General features: G+C 38.4%; 1 protein-coding gene across 6 annotated transcripts in view; it reads left to right on the top strand.

The window, feature by feature from the left end:
• The window catches only part of LOC106083935 (complexin), a 774,169-nt gene that overhangs the window by 595,334 nt on the left and 157,934 nt on the right, over window positions 1-20,901 (top strand). The window contains exon 1 of one of the 6 annotated variants that reach the window (XM_013247258.2): window positions 17,777-17,858. The exons of the other annotated variants lie outside the window; for them this stretch is intronic. Coding sequence (XP_013102712.1) covers window positions 17,798-17,858 — 61 coding nt within the window. The 5' untranslated portion in view covers window positions 17,777-17,797. Of the gene's footprint in view, window positions 1-17,776; window positions 17,859-20,901 lie in introns of those variants that run through there. 6 annotated transcript variants of the gene reach the window in all.

Genomic DNA, 20,901 nt, shown 5'->3' with positions numbered 1-20,901 from the left:
GTACCTCACAAATGTCGCCAGCATTAGGAGGGGATAACCACTGCTCTCGGCAGGCATTCAGCATCATGGGTAGACACGCTTGTCTCTGAGCCTCATATTGATCTGGGCAGTACAAAATATTCTAGACATTTTTAAAGTAGGCCATAGGTTTTCTGGAATAAGTTTTTGGCCCATTTCCCTAATACGGCACCATGACAAAAGATAGGGGGTATATTAATCTAATCATTCAGTTTGTAACACATACAAATCTCAATTTTCGACCCTACAAAGTATATAAATTTCGGATCGTCGTAAAATTCTAAGACGATTTAACGATGTCCGTGTGTCTGTCCGTCCGTCTGTTGTAATCATTCTACAGCCTTCAAAAATTGAGATATTGAGCTGAAATTTGGCACAGATACGTCTTTTTGATGCAAGCTGGTTAAGTTCTTGAACGGGGTCAATCGGACCATATTTGGATATATTGTAGCTGCTATGTAGACCGATCTGCCTATAGACCGTCTAATGCCCATAAATGCTTTCTTTTTTAACCGATTTTGCTGAAATTTGTAACAGTGAGTAGTTTAAGGCTTCCCGATATATGACCCAAATATGGTACAGATCGGACTATATTTAGATATAGCTGTCATATAGACCGATCTGCCGATAAGGGGCCTGAAGCCCATAAATGCTTTATTTATTAGCCGATTTTGCTGAAATTTGTAACAGTGAGTAGTTTAAGGCTTCCCGACATCTGACCTAAATATGGTTCAGATCGGACTGTATTTGGATAAAGCTGCCATATAGATCAATCTTCCGATAAACGGTCTGAAGCCCATGAAAGCTATATGTTTTTTCCAATCTCGTTGAAATTTAAAATAGTTAGTTGTTTTAAGCCTCCCGACATCAGTCCTAAATATGGGTCAGATAAGACTATGTATGGGTTGCCCAAAAAGTAATTGCGGATTTTTTAAAAGGAAGTAAATGCATTTTTAATAAAACCTAGAATGAACTTTAATCAAATATACTTTTTTTACACTTTTTTTCTAAAGCAAGCTGAAAGTAACAGCTGATAACTGACGGAAGTAAGAATGCAATTACAGAGTCACAAGCTGTAAAAAAATTTGTCAACGCCGACTATATGAAAAATCCGCAATTACTTTTTGGGCAACCCAATAGATATTGCTGTCATTTAGACCGATCTTCCAATTTAGGGTCTTAATACCATAAAAAGCAGATTTATTGTCTGAAAATTTTGCCTGTATATGAGTTGTAGGGAACTGAAAAATATTATCGAGACCAGCCCCTATTAGGATATAACTAGGTATATGGTAGTGGAGTTATAATAAAATAGGATGATTATTATATCCTTGTTTAATTTGGTCCACATCGCTCCAAGCGTTTGGTTAAGGGTGCCATACAGAAAGAACTCTCGATTTATTAAACGATTTTGGTCATGTCCGTCCGTCCGTCTGTCGAAATCACGATAGCGATCGAACGCTTAATGCTAGCCGCTTGAAACTCTGCACAGGTACTTAATATTTATGTAGGTCGTTGGGGATTGCAAACGGACCATATCGGTTCAGATTTGGATATAGCTCCCATATAAACCGATCTCCCGACTTCTTAAGCCCCGGGAAACCGCAATTTTTGTCCGACATGGCTAAAATTTTGCACATGGTGTTCTGTTATGACTTCCAATAACAGTGCGAAGTGCGTTTCGAATCGTTCTATAACCTGATATAGCTCCCATATAAACCGATCTCCCGATTTGAGTTCTTGAGCTCCTGCAAGCCGCAATTTAAGCCCTATTTGGCTGAAATTTTGCACATGGTGTTCTTTTATATCTGCCAACAACTGTGCCAAATGCGGTTCGAATCGTTCTATTACCTGATATAGCTCCCATATAAACCGATCTCCCGATTTGATTTCTTGAGCACCTGGAAGGCGCAATTTTAGGCCGATTTGGCTGAAAATTTACACATAGTGTGTTCTGTAATGACTTCGAACTGGTTTGACAGAAGTTTGGTATGTAGAATAAAACCGACCACCAGAATTCATGGTGGTCGGTTCTCAAGTTTAGGCCCGGCCGAATTAAGCACGCTTTTTCTTGTATTTCAATTATTTTGAATCAATCAAGATCATTAAGTTCGGCCGCGCTGATTTTAAAGGATAAGAATTGCTATGCTATAGGAGCTATATCAGGTTAAGCACCGATTCGAGCCATACTTGGTTTTAGATGTTTTTAAAATGAATAAAAGCCTCAAAAATATAGTTTGGGGCTTTGTTTCATACCCAAATTTGGGGTCTTATTTCATGTGAAATTGAAGCCAAATTTTTGAAATGAAATAAAGCCCCAATTAACGTTGTTTTTGTTTCATGTATAAAAGTCTAGGGCCTAATTTCATTTCCCATTTGGGGCTTTTTTTCATTGGGGTTATATTTTCTACCGCCGGCTAGATCGTCTTAAAATATCAAGACGATCAAGAAAATATATACTTAATGGGGTTATATTTCGTTGCGTAACAAACGGATTAACGAACTTATTATACCCATATTCCATGGTGAAGGGTTAAAAGGTAAGAAGGCCGAAGGCGAACATTATTTTCAAAATCCGTGCCATTTTTTAATAATATTTTTAAATTTTTGCAAATTAGTTCGGTTATAGGTCCGTGATTATAAGACAAAACAATGCTTTTTATACCCTACACCACTACTGTGGTACAGAATATTATAACTTAGTGCATTTGTTTGTAAAACCCAGAAGGAAGCGAGACAGACACATTGATAAGTAAACCGATCGACTCAGAATCACAGATTTAGCTATGTCCGTCTGTCTGTCTGTCCATGTTAATTTGTGTACAAAGTACAGGTCGCAATTTTCATCCGATCATCTTTACATATGGTACAGGCAGGTTTTTCGGTCTAGAGACGAAGTCTATTGAAGCTGGAAGAAATCGGTTTAAATTTGGATATAGCTCCCATATATATGTTCGTCCTATTTGCAGTAATAATGCAATAAAATGGTCATTTCCTAACCGATTCTCTCGAAATTCGGCAGGAAGGATTTTATTGTAATTTTTGACATTACCGATGAGTTTCATAGACATCGGTTCCGATTTATATATAGCTGTCATATATATATATATATATATCGCCCGTTTTTCACTCTTAGAGCCGCTGCAAGCGCATTTATTGGACAATCTTCCCAAAATTTTGTACAACGCTTTCCTCAACGATTTCCACAATGTCTATAAAGTTGGGTCGAAATCGATTCAGATTTAGTTACATCCCCCATATTTATGTTCGTCCGATTTTGAGAAATAATGCAATAAAGTGCTCATTTGCCCATCCTTTCGTGGAGGGTATAAAACACAGTAAGGAAAGGCAAAATTCGGGCAATACCGACTTTATAATACCATGCACCTCCCCTGTAAGTACAAACTACGAGCAAAATTAATTCTGAACCAATTTTGGTGGACCTCGGCGGGTGTTTTCAGATGGGTTTTAAACAATCCATATCAAATTTCGAGCAAATATGTTCAATGTGTAATAGATGCGGTTGAGAAATGACAACATTATTGCAAATTACCCAAAAACCAAAATAAGAGCTACATCTAAATCTAAACTGATTTTGACCATAAATTCGCTCATCATAGTTTTGTCTAAGAATGACAGTCCAGGGCAAATTGGGATGTTTGTGGATATAATTTACATTGTGCTTGCGGATTATATTTGAGTATAATCCACACATCCTTGAGAACACGCCTGGAGACGTGTACTTCGCGAACTATTCAAGATCTATGACCATTACTTGCGTTTTCCCTAAAAGCCTCAACCGAGCAGGGTTTTAGGTACTTTGATTGTTTCATTTTTATTTTATACAAATTCCTTAACTCTTCTCCACTTGCAAACACAAAACAGTCTGACTCTCCATTACCAAGCTCTTGTGGGAAACTTTCCTATTTAACTGAAACCAGGCGGCAATAATTTCTTCTTCTTAATTAACAGTAAAATATTTGCCAACAATTTCGAAATATTTACTCTTTAAACCACTAAATCAGTTCTTTGCGAAAAGCTAAAGCACACCAAAGAAAGAAAAGAAAAACGCACTCTTTTCTCTTTATTCCTAAATGAAACATGTTTAACTTTACTTAAAAATGTAACAAAATTTGCAAATATTTTACATATTTTATGTGTGTGCTTTCGTGTGCGTGCGTGCATCCCATTCCATTTACATAATTTTTGCTTCCTAGGCCAAAGCAGCATAGCATATATCTAGATGCACCTAGGACCTTTAAAAACTTTCGCCTTGCAGCACACACACTTGGACTGGCAAAAAATAAAGGCGCAAAAAAATCAATGTTTTTATCATGTTGGTGGTATGCTGGTGTTGCAAAAACGAATTTGTTTTAGTAAAACTTTTTTTTCGAGTTTCAGGCATCACAAGCAGCAGGGAAAAAGGCACAAAGAACCTTTATGGAAATTTTTTATTGTTTAGTAACTTGAAAAGTTTGCTACAAAGTCCAAACACATACATGCGTGTATTTATGATAACAGCGGATGAAATTTATCTAGGTACATTGTTAAAGAGTACTTTAAAGCGTTGGATGGATATAGGGCATTTAGTATAAAACCTTTTCTAAATGTGAGTATTGAAAATTAGGGGATTGGGGTTAAAAACTTGAAAAAGTGTTAAAACTCAAGCCTAAACAAGTAAAAAGGGGTTAAGTTTGGCCCGGCCGAACTTTGAATACCCACCACCTCGGGTATATATGTAAACCACCTTTCGTCAAAATCCGGTAAAAAATTGATACCTTACGCCCCATAGCAGCTATATCGAAATATGTTCCGATTTGGACCAAATACTAATAAATAAAAGTCATTGTTCAATTGTTTATAAAACTTAAAATCAAAAATAAACCGATCCGAACCATAACGACACGGATGTCGAAGAGCCTAATATAAGTCACTGTCAAATTTCAGTGAAATCGGATTATAAAAGCGCCATTTATGGGGCCAAGACATTAAATCGAGATATCGGTCTATATGACAGCTATATTCAAATCTGGACCGATCTGAGCCAAACTGAAGAGGGATGTCGAAGGTTCCAACACAACTCACTGTCCCAAATTTCGGCGACATCGGACAATAAGTGTGCCTTTTATGGCCCCAAAACCTTAAATCGAGAGATCGGTCTATATGGCAGCTATATCCAAATCTGGACCTAAATGGAGCAAATTGAAGAAGGATATCGAAGGTCCTAACATAACTCACTGTCTCAAATTTTGACAAAATCGGACAATAAATGCTGCTTTAATGGGCGCAAGGCCTTAAATCGACAGATCGGTCTATATGGCAGCTATATCCAAATCTGAACTGATCTGGGCCAAATTGAAGAACAATGTCTAAGGGCCGAACGCAACTCACTGTCCAAAATTTCAGCAAAATCGGATAATGAATGAGGCTTTTATGCGGCGGACCGGTCTATATGGGGGCTATATCAAGATATAGTCCATCTCCAAACTTGACCTGCCTATAGGTAGAAAAAAAGAATCTGTGCAAAATTTCAGCGCTCTCTTTGTTCTAAAGATGTTGTGCTTTACGTAGCTTTAGGTGCTCTGCCGGCCTTTTTTCCTTTCTTGTTCCTTAAACAAACTTACTTGCTATCTGAGCTTCAACCACTACTGTTGTTCCTGGTAAGAGTTTCGTTCAACCTCCGTTACAGAGTTTTCATTTTCCATCCAATAAAGAGTTACTTGTAAATTCCAGAATCCTAAACCAACCGTGTTTTCCTTTTTTCCATTCCGCTTAAACTTATTTTGCAAATCCCAACAACTCACCATCCGCTTTCCCTCCAGAGCTAAACCCCTCGACATTTTAACTCACGAGTAATTACTTCAAAAAATAGTCTGAAGGCGTTACATCGCACGATCTAGGCGCCCGATTGATTGGTCCCGAACGTGAAATAAAATGTTCATCGAACTCGCCTCTCAATAAATCCGTTGTTATGCGTACTGTGTGGCATGTGGCACCGTCTTGTTGAAACCACATGTCATGCAAGTCAAACTCTTCCATTTAGGGCAAAAAAAAAAATTGGATATCATCTCACGGTAGCGCTCACCATCCACAGTTACGTTACGATTCGTATCATCTTCGAAGAAGCACGGTCCAATGATGCCGCCAGCCCATAAACCACACCAAACTGTGACTTTTCTGGATGCATTGGTACCTCTTGCTATGCTTCTGGCTGATCTTCACTCCAAAATCGACAATTATGTTTGTTTGCTTACCCAATGAGCCAAAAATGAGCTTCATCCACAAAATGGAAGAAGCGCACGATGAACTTTCGTAAAAGAGCACTTATTTTGATAATAAAATTCAATGATTTGCAAGCGTTGTTCGTTTGTAAGACGATTCATAGTTAAATTATAGATCAAACTGAAGATGTTTGACAGTGAAACAAAACACTAAACGTGCGTGAGCTGTTTAAACCCGTGTTACCAAAAGGATAATAGCAAAAAAATCACCCTTTATTACAAAATGAAAAACAAAGAAGGGCAAAAGTAAGGCGGTGCCCACTGTATAATAGCCTACACCAACCCTATACGTACAATGTGGGAGCTATATCCAATTCTGAACCAATTTTAATGGACCTCGGCGAGCAAATATGTTCATAACTACGTTATAACTACGCTTGACAAATGACAACATTGTTTCAAATTACCCAAAATCTGATGAACAAATATATGGGAGCTATATGTAATTCTGAACCGATTTCGAGCAAACTTCTCAGATAATGTGGTAGTCGTCAGTGGCTCTTGGGGTGAACATTTTGGCGATAAACATATATGACAGCTATATCTAAATCTGGGCCGATTTCTATAAAATTTACCAGTAATGTCGAGAGTCATAAGAAAATCCCTCCTGCCTAATTTCGATAGAATCGGTTACAAAATGATCACTTTATTGCAATATTTCTCAAGATCGGAAGAATATATATGTGGGAGCTATACCTAAACCTGAACCGAATTCGAGCATACTTCTCAGATACTGTGGCAGTCTTCGAGGAAAGCGTTCTGCAAAATGTTGGCAAGATGGGGAAGCAAGAGAAGATCCTACCTGCCTTCCTATATTTCGAGATAATTGATTATCAAATGAACAATTGATTGCAATATTGCTGCAAATCGGACAAGACTTTATATATGAGAGCTATGTCTAAATCTGAACCGATTTCGAGCAAACTTTATACACATTGTGGAAGTCGTCGAGGAAAGCTTTGTACAAAATTTTGGGAAGATTGGTCAAAAAATGCGCTTGCTGTGGCTCTGGGAGTGAAAATCGGGCGATATATATGAGAGCTATATCTAAATCTGAACCGATTTCCATGAAATTCACCAGTAATGTCGATAGTCATTAGAAAATCCCTCCTGCCCATTTTCGAGAGAATCGGGTAATAAATTACCATTTTATTGCATAATTACTGCAAATCGTACTAACATATATATGGGAGCTATATGCCAATCTGAACCGATTTTTATAAAATTCACCAGTAATGTCGGGAGTCATGAGAAAAACCTTCCTGCTAAATTTTAAGAAAACCGGTAAACAAATGACCATTTTATTGCAGTATTACGGCAAACAGGACGAACATATATATGGGAGCTATATCCAAATCTGAACCGATTTTTTTCAATTTCAATAGGCTTCGTCTCTAGGCCTAAAAACACGTCAATACCAAATTTGAAGACGATCAGATGAAAATTGCGACCTTTACTTTGAACACAAATTAACATGGACAGACGGACAGATAGACAGACAGATGGACAGACAGACGGACATAGCTTAATCGAATCAGAAAGTGATTCTGAGTCGTTCGGTATACTTATCAATGGATCTACCTCTCTTCCTTTTGGGTTTAACATATCATTGCCTAAGTTAGACAGAAAATGTGTTTGCTGCTGTAATAGCATTTGACTGGTTTCCTAGATCACTATATTTTGTGTATCGTGTTTTTGTGTTCTGGAAAGTGTTTTTGTCATTTTGAGATTACAACCAACATTTTATCATCTGGCAGCAGCAAAAAATGTTTGCTGTTTTAACAAAATATAACTTCTTTCCCATTTTCAGCAGACTTTTTGTTGTTACAGCAAACATTTTTTTTGCTTTTACAAACAAATTTCTCTGAATTTATTTGACTCCCAAGTATGGCAGTCCAAGATATTTCGTTAAATATTATTTTTCGCATCAAAATGCTTTTAGATTTTTTTCCTCAACTGTCAATGAATATGCTCCGTTCTGAAAGTAGGTCCACGTCCACACTCGCAACCAAACACTCGTATAAATGCTCATATACATGATGTTATAAAACTTTACGTGTTAAAGCATACATTTACGCATACACATTTCCCATCCTTTGTGTATCGTTTTGCTACGAACGTAAGCTCACACTTGGCAATGGTGGGCTTTTCTTAAAGACAGAGAGACGGAAAAGTACCCACTTCTATTTATTTGCGATGCTCACGCTAAGGCGAAGGGCTCAAAGGTACCATGAAACGAGAGAAGTTCCCTGCACCAAATTCCGTTGTGCTACGCATCAAGGAGCAAATACTCTTCCGCTTACATACACCCACACAAACGTGTAAAAGCTCAAAGGCGCACAATAAAATGAATGCGAAAGTGTATGATGATGATGATGATGATGAGTACATTATTATTACAGTGTCATGTACACATACTCGTTTATGTGGACACATGCATGTGAACGAGAGTGTTGGTGCCTTTACTTCACATTTCGGCAACATTCATTGCTTTAATGATATTTTCACCAAAAGCGGAAATTAAATGGGAATCATCAACGCCCATTCAAGTTTAAGTTCCTGACACAAACATTTTACTTCAGATCAAATTCGTAAATTAACTTTTGCAGCATAGCCGATTAGAATTTCTTGGATTGTTGGAAAAAGAGTGGGAAAAGTTATTGCTAGGACGTCAAGTCTATGGCAGCCGCATACAACAATTCATAGTGATTTCTTTCACTATTTCAATACGATATAGAGTTCGGCCCGGCCGAACTTAATGCCTTAAGATCGGTATATCTATATGACAGATATATTCAAATATAGACCGATCTGAACCATATTCAACACGATTGTCGAGGAGCTTAATACAGCCCACTGTGTCCAATTTTAGCGAAATCGAGTAATAAACGTTATTTTATTGTTCCAAGAATTTAATTAGGAGATTGATACATATGGCGGCTATATCCAAATATATCCCGCTCTTGACCATACTCGGTACAACTGTGGAACGTCCTAACAGAACTCATTGTGCCTAATTTAATAAATTTTCCTTTCATGGCTCCGAAATCTTAAATAGGAAGATCGGTGTATATGGCAGCTATATAGAAATCTGAACCGATCTGAATCGTATTGAACAGGGATGTCGAAAAACCTAAAACAACCCGCTATCCTAAATTTGAGCGAATTGGGACAATAAATACACCTATTATGGGCTCAATACCTTAAATAAAAAGATGGGTATATATGACAGTTGTGTAGGTATAAAGATCAATCTGACCATACTCGGTACGAATGTCGAGGGACCTAATACAAATCACTGTACCACATTCATCGGTTAAAAAATGCCTAAGAACATAAATCGGGAGATCGGTATATCTATATGACAGCTATATCCAAATATACACCGATCTGAACTATATTCAACACGATTATCGAGGAACTTAAAAGCCCACTGAGTACAAATTTAGCGAAATCGAGTAAAAACATTCTTTTATAGAGGCCACCGTAGCGCAGAGGATAGCATGTCCGCCTATGACGCTGAACGCCTGGGTTCGATTTTTCAGCGGTGGTTATCCCCTCCTAATGCTGGCGACATTTGTGAGGTACTTTGCCTTGTAAAAACTTCTCCTTAAAGCGGTGTCGCTGTGTCGCACGCCGCTCGGACTCGGCTATAAAAAGGAGGTCCCTTATCATTGAGCTTAAAATTGAATTTTTTAATTATTTGTGAGAAGTTTGCCCAAGTTCCTTAATGGAATGTTCATGGGCAAATTTGCATTTGCAAACGTTCTTTTATTGTCTCAAGGACTTAAATCATGAGTTCTATACATATGACGGCTATATCCAAATATAGCCCGATCATGACCATACTCGGTACGACTGTGGGAGGTCCTAACAGAACTCATTGTGCCTAATTTAATTAATTTCCCTTTTATGGCTCTAAAACCTTAAATCGGGAGATCGGTGTATATGGTAGCTTTATTCAAATCTGAACCGATCTGAGCGAAATTGGACAACAAATACACCTGTTTTGAGTTCAATACCTTAAATTAAGAGATCGGTCTATATGGAAGTTGTGTCGAAATGAAGACCAATCTTGACCATACTCGGTACGACTGTGGGAGGTCCTAACAGAGAATCTTGACCATACTCGGTACGAAGGTCGAGGGGCCAAACACAACTCATTGTGCTTAACTTCAGCAAAACATTAAATCGGGAGATCGGCATATATGACAGCTATATCCAAATTTTGACCAATCTGGACTGTAGTAAGCAGGGATGTCGAGGAGCCTAACACAACTCGCTATACCAAATTTCTGCGAAATCGGATAAAAATGCGCCTGTTATGAACCCAAGACCATAAATCGCGAGATCGGTCTGTAAGGCAGCTATATCCAACTCTTGACCAATATGGGCCAAATTAAACACGGTTATCAAGAGGCCTAACATAACTTATTGTCACAACTTTCCAGCGAAATCGGACAATAAATGCGCCTTTTATGGGCCCAAGACCCTAAATCGAGACCAAGACCCTAATCGGTCCATATGGTAGCTATATCGAAATCTGGACCTATGCGGTCCGTATTGAACAAGCGAAAACGGATAATAAATGTAGATTAGACCTCAAATTGGCAGATCGGTCTATATGGGGGCTATATCAAGATTTTGTCCGATATAGCCCATTTTCGAACTTAACGTGCCTATGAACAAGAAAGGAATCTGTTCAAAGTTTCAGCTTAATATCTATATTTTTGAAAACTGTGCTGTGATTTCTACATGCAGACGGACGGACGACCATACTCACGGCCATCAGACTCACTTAGACGTTTTCGCCCACAGGTATAGAAGAAGGAAGATGCCTTCTAGTTCCTACCGTTGAACCATCCAGATCGCTTTAAAAAGCCCATTAACTTGCAAATGTTCACATCCGTTAAATCAGACAGGTTCTCGAAGAAATGAGAACCTAAAGTAGAACTCCTTCGAACTGCTAGTGGGGGACTCACACACAGAAGGTGTTCTATAGTCTCTTCTTTCTCGATGTACCTACAGCTTCTGCAAAAGTCTTTGCTGGCAACCTTCAGTCTGTCAGCATGTTTTTCGATTAGACAGTGACCTGTCAAGACGGACACAATGACTGAGACGTCTGTTCTAGCCAATGACAGCAAAACAGTAGACCTCTTCAAGTCTAGATTAGGCCACATAGTTTAGGAATGCTCACAGCCCCCTCTTTGTGACCATCTATCATTCGTTGCCCTTCGGGCCTGGTCCAGAAAACTTGACTTACATGTCGCAAGAGGCATACCCACAGATTCCAGTATCACTGGAGTGTGTAAGGTAGTTCCTAGTCTCGCAAGCTCGTCTGCTTTAGAATCCCCAGGGCTATCTCTGTGGCCCTGCACCCAGAACAGGTGAATTTTGAACTGTTCAGCCATCTCGTTGAGAGATATGCGAAAGTCGTGGGCGGTTTTTGTGTTCAGAAATGCGTTCTCCAGGGATTTAATGGGTGCCTGTCTGTCTGAGAAGATATTTGTGCCAATCGTCGTAATGACATTATATTCTAGAAATTCCACCATTTCCTTAATAGCAAAGATCTCCGCTTAATACACGCTGCAGTGGTTGGGTAATCTTTTCGATATGCCCACCTGGTCGTTTAGTTTGGAACCAACCGTATAGAAGTCTATGTAACTTGTTGTTAGGGATATCGTAGTTGCAATTGGTTCAATTAGGAATAGTGTTACAGTACTTTTCATCAAAAAGCATCGGATATTGTACTAAGTTTAACACAGTGTCCATAGCCGCCACATGACCAATGAGAAAACTCCCTTAACCTCACGGCTGTGGTCGCTGCAATTTGGGTAGCCACAATGTCCAGAGGAATAAGATTTTGCATTAAATTCAGTGCATTGGAAGGTGTCGTCCTGAGTGCGTTAAATATTTTTTAAATATCTTTACGCATGTCGATAGAAATATTTGTACAAAAATGTTCATAGGTTTACAAACAAGTAAAAAGGCGTTAAGTTCGGCCGGGCCGAACTTTGGATACCCACCACCTCGGGTATATATGTAAACCATCTTTCATAATAATCCGTTAAAACATGCATAATTTATGCCCCTATAGCAGCTTTATCGAAATATGGTCCGATTTGGACCAAATTTTGAAATTGAAGATGGCCTAACGCAACTCCTTTTCTTAAATTTCGGTGAAATCGGACAATAAATGCGCCTTTTATGGTTCTTAAACCTTAAAAGGATATATAAACCGAGCAATATAGAATACGAATACGATTGGTATCAAAATTTGGAGTCACGTCTTCCCCTATTTGAGAATCGAACACGAATATAGTATTAAATTTTTCAATACCAGAAAGACGCCACTCCACAAAAATTCCCCTCCCCTGTAAACCTCCTACCCAATAGCCGCCAAATGGAAGAGTATCCCAGAGTTTGGCACTGCGGAATTTGGGAACCCACCACCATTGATTCTGCTAAAATATCTGGTTATAGACCGATTCGTAGCGTACTTGACACAGTTGTTGAAAGTCATAACCGCACAAAATTTCAGCCAAATCGGATTAAATCTTGACCGATTTAAACTGTACTTATCACAGTTATTGGAAGTAGCAAGAAAACACTATATGCAAAATTTCAGCCAAATCGGGAAAAAAATTGAGGCATCCAGGGGCTCAAGAAGTCAGAAAGCTATCACTCTATAAGAGATTATATATTTTCTGAAACCTCCATCTATGACCATATGATAATTGCATATCTTCTAAACATATATTTCCCATTAAAATTGTCATTGCATAGATTAAATTTAATGTCACTGCAAATCAATTTGGAAAGCCTCCTCTTGATATACTTTGGGAATTTCTAATGTGTATTTCTTACATTAAGTTCTAGAAAAACTTTAATTAGGAAATTACAGATGACATCTGGTTATTTTTGCCCCTCTGCTTTCCTTAATAATTTTGTTCTTAAACTTTACATAAAACTGTTGATAACGACATTTAGCTTTATTGCTATGCAACACTAGTCTCTTGTTGAATTTCTTATCTTCATTCGCATATGTTCATTAATCCAAGGCGAGTGGCATTTAGAAAAATACTATTACTGTAGCTGAGTACAACAAGACTACTATGAATGTATTTACAGCGCATTTCATGGGTTAAATAACCCAAAAACTTAACTCTAGTTGAGAGAGGGACAAATGCGTATTATCAATTGACACACTTACGTGTTTGTGTATAAACGTTGAGTTGGGTCGACATAGGACTGCAGCAGCGAAAATGCCACATTGTTTTGAAGGCCTTACGGGTTGCATTTTATATTTCGGGATTAGAGAACAATAACAAATATTTATCATCGAAAATAGATTTATTCCCCCCATTAAGGCTTTATTCTCCCCATTAAGGCTTAAAGACTTTTGCATGCATTTGAACCAATTGTCGGAGCACTTTTACCACTCTGATTGAGGTATATCCAAAACATGCATTCTGAACGTATCAACCGCTTCTTCGGGTGTCGAAAAACGTTTACCTCTCATTCTATTTTTTACGAACGGGAATAAAAAGAAGTCATTCGATGTCAAGTCAGGACTATACGGCGGATGACTCATCAAATCGATGTTTTGAATCCTCAAAAATTCAGTTGTTTGAGCCGATCTGTGAGAGCTCTCATTGTCGTGGTGAAAAGTGATCAGTCTTCGGCGGTTGGTTTTCCCGATTTCTTGGAAAACAACTGGCAAACAAATGCTTGTGTACCACTCAGAATTGACTATTCTGCGTTGTTCTAGTTGTAAGATTGCGACATGTCCAGTTTTTCTGAATAAACACGCAATCATTTTTCTGGAAGTGCTTCGTGCGCAAGCAACTTTTGTTGGATTTGGCTCATCTTGAAACACCCAAACAGTTGACTACTGTTTACTTTTGGGCTCACACGCGTAAATCCACGATTTATCACTTGTCACGATGTCACAGACGTGTTTCGAAACATCGCTATAGTATTTTTGGAGCATTTCTTTCGACCAATCGACACGAGCCTTCTTTTGAGCGATTGACAAATTTTTTTGACGGTCAAATGTTCATGCAATATTCAATGTATGCTGGTCCCACTAATGCTTAACGTTATCTCAACCTCACTATAGGTCACATGACGATCTTACAATATCAGTTGGCGCACACCATCAATGGTTTTTGGAACAACAACTGATTTTGGATGACCTTCACGAAATTCGTCTTTGAGTGAACTACGTCTTCGGTTGAATTCACCATACCATCGATAAATACTGATCCCTGATGGAAATTCATCGCCAAAAATTGAATTAAAAAAATGTCTGCCAAATGGGATGAGAATTGCGCTCAAGAAGTCAAGATCCCAGATGGATTTATATGGCAGCTATATCGATTTTAACCATACTTAGCACAGTTGTTGGAAGTGAACCCAAAACACCGCGTGCAAAATTTCAGTCAAATCGGACAATAGTTGCGCCTTTTAGAGACTCAAGGAGTCAAGACCCAAGATCGGTTTATATGACAGCTATATCAAAACATGAACCGATTTGGCTCATTTACAATCCCAACCGACCTACACTAATAAAAAGCATTTGTGCAAAACTTCAAACGGCTAGCTTTACTCCTTCAAAAGTTAGCGTGCTTTCGACAGACAGACGGACGGGCATGGCTAGATCGACTTAAAATGTCATGACGATCAAGAATATATATACTTTATGGGGTCTTATTTCGAGGTGTTGCAAACAGAATGACGAAATTAGTATACCCCCATCCTATGGTGGAGGGTATAAAAATCATCGCACGAAAATGTTCACAATTTAATTCCATTTATTGGGCGAGATGAATCTTTCAAGTTACTGTAAACAACACAAATAACGATCGTATGTCAAAACGTTCTGAGTACGTATAACCTCAAAAATGTTAAGCTTTTCGATATAGCTGTCAGTTGGCAGATTGCAGCGCTAGTGTTTTCCAATCCCGAAATATAAAAGGCAACCCTCGTATATGTACACAATAATGTGCAAAATAGTGAGTGTTTTGGCCCATTGGTATATAAAAATAAATTTGTGTTTGTTTGTTGATGTGTGTTCCGGAGTTGTTTCATAAAACAGTTCGAGGTCATTAATAGATCTTCCTTAAAATTGGAGAATCGGTTTAAACGGAAAATATTTTGCCACATGTATGGGTATTGGAGGACATTATTGTACTTCAAATAACATATTTAAATCTAATTGGCAAAGACTGGATCCTGGGAGGTCAAGGAGGCAATGCGTGATTGATTTATTTGGCGGCTCCTAATGGAAATGTTTGAGGGCTGTTTAGTCTAGCTGTTGGAGGTCATCAGTGTACTTAACAAATTTTAATCACATTTGACATAAAATTCTGTCTTTAGGGGTTCACGGAACGGTATGTAGAGGGTTCATAGCTATTAATTGACGAGCGTAATGCTAATTTGTTCATTAAAATTCTTTCATACCAAGGAATAGCGGCAAACTTCTCACATATTAATGAGTGTTGTCCGATTTAAGTTTTAAGATCAATAATACGGGACCTCGTTTTATAACCGACTCCAAGCGGCGTGCAGTTGTTATTGTTGTTGTATACTGAGGCGGCAGCCCTGGCCGATGAAGAAATTCATCGGGTCAATCTGTACAACCGCCTGCCATGGGATTGCGTTAGATCCTTCCATGTTCGTACCAAATATGGTCTAGATCGGTCTACATTTGGATATAACTGCCACACATACCGATCTCCGGATTTAAGGTCTTGGCCCCATAAAAAGAGAATTTGAATTTGTATTCATTGACATTTTGTATTACCAAGCACGACAAGATAACATTTTACAAATTTTACAATTTAAAAAATTATTTACCTTTTTCGATGAAATTTGGGACAATGAGTCGCGTTAGGCCCCTCGGCGTTCATACTAAATATGACCCAGATCGAGCGATATTTGGATATAGCTTTCATATATGCATACCGATCCCCCATAGAAGGGGCATTTATTAAAAGATTGCCGGGCTATATATAGTTCAGGTCGGCCGATATTTGGAAATAGCTGTCACATATGGCGATAACCCGATTTGAGGTTTTGGAGCATAAAAGGAGTATTTTGACTCGATTTCTTTGAATTTTGGTACAATGAATTGTATTAGGTACCTGCAAATGCAAATTTTGCCCATGAACATTCCACTAAGGTACATGGGCAAACTTCTCACATATCAATGAATGCAGTCCGATTCAAGTTTAAGCTCAATGATAAGGGGTCTCCTTTTTATGGCCGAGTCCGAACGGCGTGCCGAAGTGCGACACTTCTTTGGAGAGAAGTTTTACATGGAATCGTTCCTTACAAATGTTGCCACCATTAGGAGGGGAAAACCACCGCTGAAAATTTTTTTCTGATGGTCTCGCCAGAATTCGAACCCAAGCGTTCAGCTTCTAGGCGGACATGCTATTTATTCGATTGAAACAAACTTTGCTGGACTTAACGTAATCAGATTAATATGTAAAGGGTGATTTTTTTGAGGTTAGGATTTTCATGCATTAGTATTTGACAGATCACGTGGGATTTCAGACATGGTGTCAAAGAGAAAGATGCTCAGTATGCTTTGACATTTCATCATGAATAGACTTACTAACGAGCAACGCTTGCAAATCATTGAATTTTATTACCAAAATCAGTGTTCGGTTCGAAATGTGTTCATTCACCGTAACGTTGCGTCCAACAGCATCTTTGAAAAAATACGGTCCAATGATTCCACCAGCGTACAAACCACACCAAACAGTGCATTTTTCGGGATGCATGGGTAGTTCTTGAACGGCTTCTGGTTGCTCTTCACTCCAAATGCGGCAATTTTGCTTATTTACGTAGCCATTCAACCAGAAATGAGCCTCATCGCTGAACAAAATTTGTCAAAATTTGAACACATTTCGAACCGAACACTGATTTTGGTAATAAAATTCAATGATTTGCAAGCGTTGCTCGTTAGTAAGTCTATTCATGATGAAATGTCAAAGCATACTGAGCATCTTTCTCTTTGACACCATGTCTGAAATCCCACGTGATCTGTCAAATACTAATGCATGAAAATCCTAACCTCAAAAAAATCACCCTTTATATCCCACTTGATGGGTATCCGAAGTTCGGCATAGCCAAACTCAATGTGCTTTTACTTTTTCTATAAGCTTTTTCATACAGGTCCCACTCCAAGTTTAAAAATATCGCAGTCTGATACAGCTATCGACACATTCTAATGTACACAGGTGAGCAGGCGATAACGTCTTAGTCCGCACATATGTTTACGTTTGTATCAGACTATACTGCCTAACTTCAAATTAAAAAATAACAAAACAGTCAATTTCATTACACCCCCAGGTGTTTGTTTAAAGAATTTATTGCAAAACGGCTTTTAAACGCATCACATCCAAGGAATTTCATTAAAATTTCTGTTCTTACAAAGCCAATCAAATTATCGCCTTGAATTGACGCATACATTAGCCAGTGTTGACATGAGTAAATATCTGTTGGAGTTCGGAAATCCATGGCGTAAAATTGATAAATTTCTCGATGGTAAGTTGGCAGAGACTCCCACCCTTCCATGTACCATCAACCAGCACTCGAACGTTTACACATTTAATGTCTTTGCCAAACACATGGCTCAAGGGAGGGATGACATTCGGGTCCCAATTTATACATTTTATCAACTTTCCATATGGGATTTCCTTGTTTTTCGAAATGTGTCCGCAATGTTGCCCCAATCCAATACCACTCGGCCACAAATTCGCAGTGTTTAGCCAAATCGAAGTGAGGTTCGATTCGATTGATTTATATTTAGTACACATTGTGCTATCTAATCATTTTGCTTCTTTCGTTTTCCCCCACTTTCAACGTGTCACAATAACACAAGCACTGTCTAGAAGCTCTAGCTATCGTTTATCAATGAAAAATTACACAAAATTTTATGTGTCATCCATTTACAATGTTTATTGTTGACATGGCATACAAACGAGCTGAGTGTAGTACTACTCTGATACATGTGTAGCAACCATGTCAAACAATGGACAAATTAATTGTTCCGAGTACTGTTCACAGAGGAATGTCATCATTCTATGTTATGTCTGTTTTGAAAACACAATTGAAATTGATAATTCGAAATCAAGTTGATTGCAAATGAATTATTTTGCAATGGGAAGAAAAATTGTTCTATTGTAAGAGGAGAATTACAATCTGGGTTACTCTTCACATACAGTTGCGGTCAAAATAATAGCAGCCCAGGAAAATAGAAATCATTATTGATTTAATTGTTTAACACAGACTTTCTTCCAATTCGACTGTTGCATTTACCGATACGGTATGTCAGTGTAAAATGGAATATGCAATAATATTGGTACAGAAGTTCAACGTGCTGGAGGTGTTATACCCATTTTAAAAAGGCACCATCTTAAGACAGTCAAGAAAAATAGCAATGAACAAAAGATTTTGGAAAAACTCAGTAAATATCTACTTTTCAATCGAAATTGAATTGGCACGAGAGAGAGCACCTCGTGTGTTATTTTTGGCTAATTATACCCTACACCACTACTGTGGTACAGGGTATTATAACTTAGTGCATTTGTTTGTAACACCCAGAAGGAAGAGAGATAGACCCATTGATAAGTATACCGATCGAATCAGAATCACTTTCTGATTATATTTGGCTATGTCCGTCTGTTTGTCTAACTGTGTGTCTGTCTGTCTATCCGTCTGTCCTTGTTAATTTGTGTACAAAGTACAGGTCGCAATTTTCACCCGATCGTCTTCAAATTTGTTAGGGACATGTTTTACGGCCTAGAGACGAAGCCTATTTAAATTGGAAAAAATCGTCCAATTTGCAGAAATACTGCAATTAAATTGTCATTTGTTAACCGATTCTCTCGAAATTTGACAGTTAGGTTTTGCTTATGATTCTCGACATAGAAATCGGTTTAGATTTGCATATAGCTCCCATATTTATGTTCGTCCGATTTGTAGTCCTAGAGCCAATGCAAGCGCATTTAATGACCAATCATGCATAAATTTTGCACAACACTTTTATCGACGTGTACCACATTTTCTGAGAAGTTTGCTCGAAATCGGTTTAGAATTAGATATAGCTCCCATATATATGTTCGTCAGATTTTGCATAATTTGCAATAATGTTGTCATTTGTTAATAGGTTTATTTAACGATCATGACAATATGGGACTCAAATGGAAGGTATTCGGAAGTAGATTACGAATATGGTCAGAAAGTACGAATAGGCTTCATAATTTATTGATAACAGAAGGGAGCGGACCCCCCACCGTTACCCTAAAAACACCACCCAAAATCTAAATTGGGCCGATAACGACAATATGGGTATCAAATGAAAAGTATGCTGGAGTAGATAACGAATCTGGCGCACAAATTCAAATCGAAGAATATGGGGTCACTCCATCCCCACAAAAAAGCCCGAAATGGGCATACTAGCCAAACACGGATATATGGGACTCAATTTGTTTTTTTTTCGCATGGAATGAAAAACAACAGAACCGATTTTCTCGCAATTTTCGCATATTGTGTAGGTTGGACTGGAAGAAAACATAGGCTATATAGTTTTTCCATATCGGAAGGGGACGGACCCACCCCTTATGTCAAAAACACAATCCAAAATCAAAGTGGATCAGTCGGGGCAATATAGGTATCACATTAAAGGTATTGGAGAGTAGAATACGAATAAAATTGGAGTCTATGTACCCATCGGGCCGCCCCAACTCCAAAGCTCCCCCAAACAGACATATTGAACTTTCATTTCAATATGGGGCTCAAATGGTATTCGGGAGTAGATTTCGAATCTGGCATACAAAATCAGATCGAAGTATAGGGTGTCACGCCACCTCTCAAAAACGCCATTATGACTATTTGATACATGACTGAACCGAATTTCTTAAAATTGGAATAGATTGTGTAAGTTTGTCTAGAAGGAAACATAGGCTGTATAATTTTTAGATATCGGGTGGAGGCGGACCCTTCCCCTAACCCCAAAAATGCCACCCATATCCGAAAGTGGTGCGATGGGCACAATAAGGGTATCAACTTTGGGTATCAATTTTCTCCAAGTCCAAGGTCCAAGTACCCAGTGGGCTCCCCAACCGAAAATCTCCTCTAAACAGATATAGTCGATGTTCATGTCAATATGGGTTTCAAATGAAAAGTATTAGGCAGAAGATTACAAATATGGCATAAAACATTTGGTCCAAGTAATGGAAGGTCACCCACCCCCGAATGGGCATACTAGCCGACCATGGCTATACGGGACTCAAATGGAAGGTATTTGGGAGTAGATTAAGAATATGACATTAAAATTTGCGATCAAGGACCTTTTGGTGTTTTTACTACTAAAGATATGTAAAATGGGTTATTTGACCCATTATGACAATATGGGACTCAAATGAAAGGTATTTGAGAGTAGAAAACGAATTTCATATCCAACTTTGGAGCCAAGTGTTTTGGGGTACGTCCCAAAGCATCCCCTAAACTGAACTTCATTTCCGTTGGGAATTAAGAACAAATTTGATATCTTTTGTCAGTGCAAAATGCCGGTGTCCGCCCCAGC

The sequence above is a fragment of the Stomoxys calcitrans genome, chromosome 2 (genome assembly GCF_963082655.1).
Source record: "Stomoxys calcitrans chromosome 2, idStoCalc2.1, whole genome shotgun sequence".
In the NCBI taxonomy this organism is placed as follows: Eukaryota; Metazoa; Arthropoda; class Insecta; order Diptera; family Muscidae; genus Stomoxys; species Stomoxys calcitrans.
Note: the sequence above shows the minus strand (reverse complement) of the source record. Positions and strands in the feature narration are given on the sequence as shown.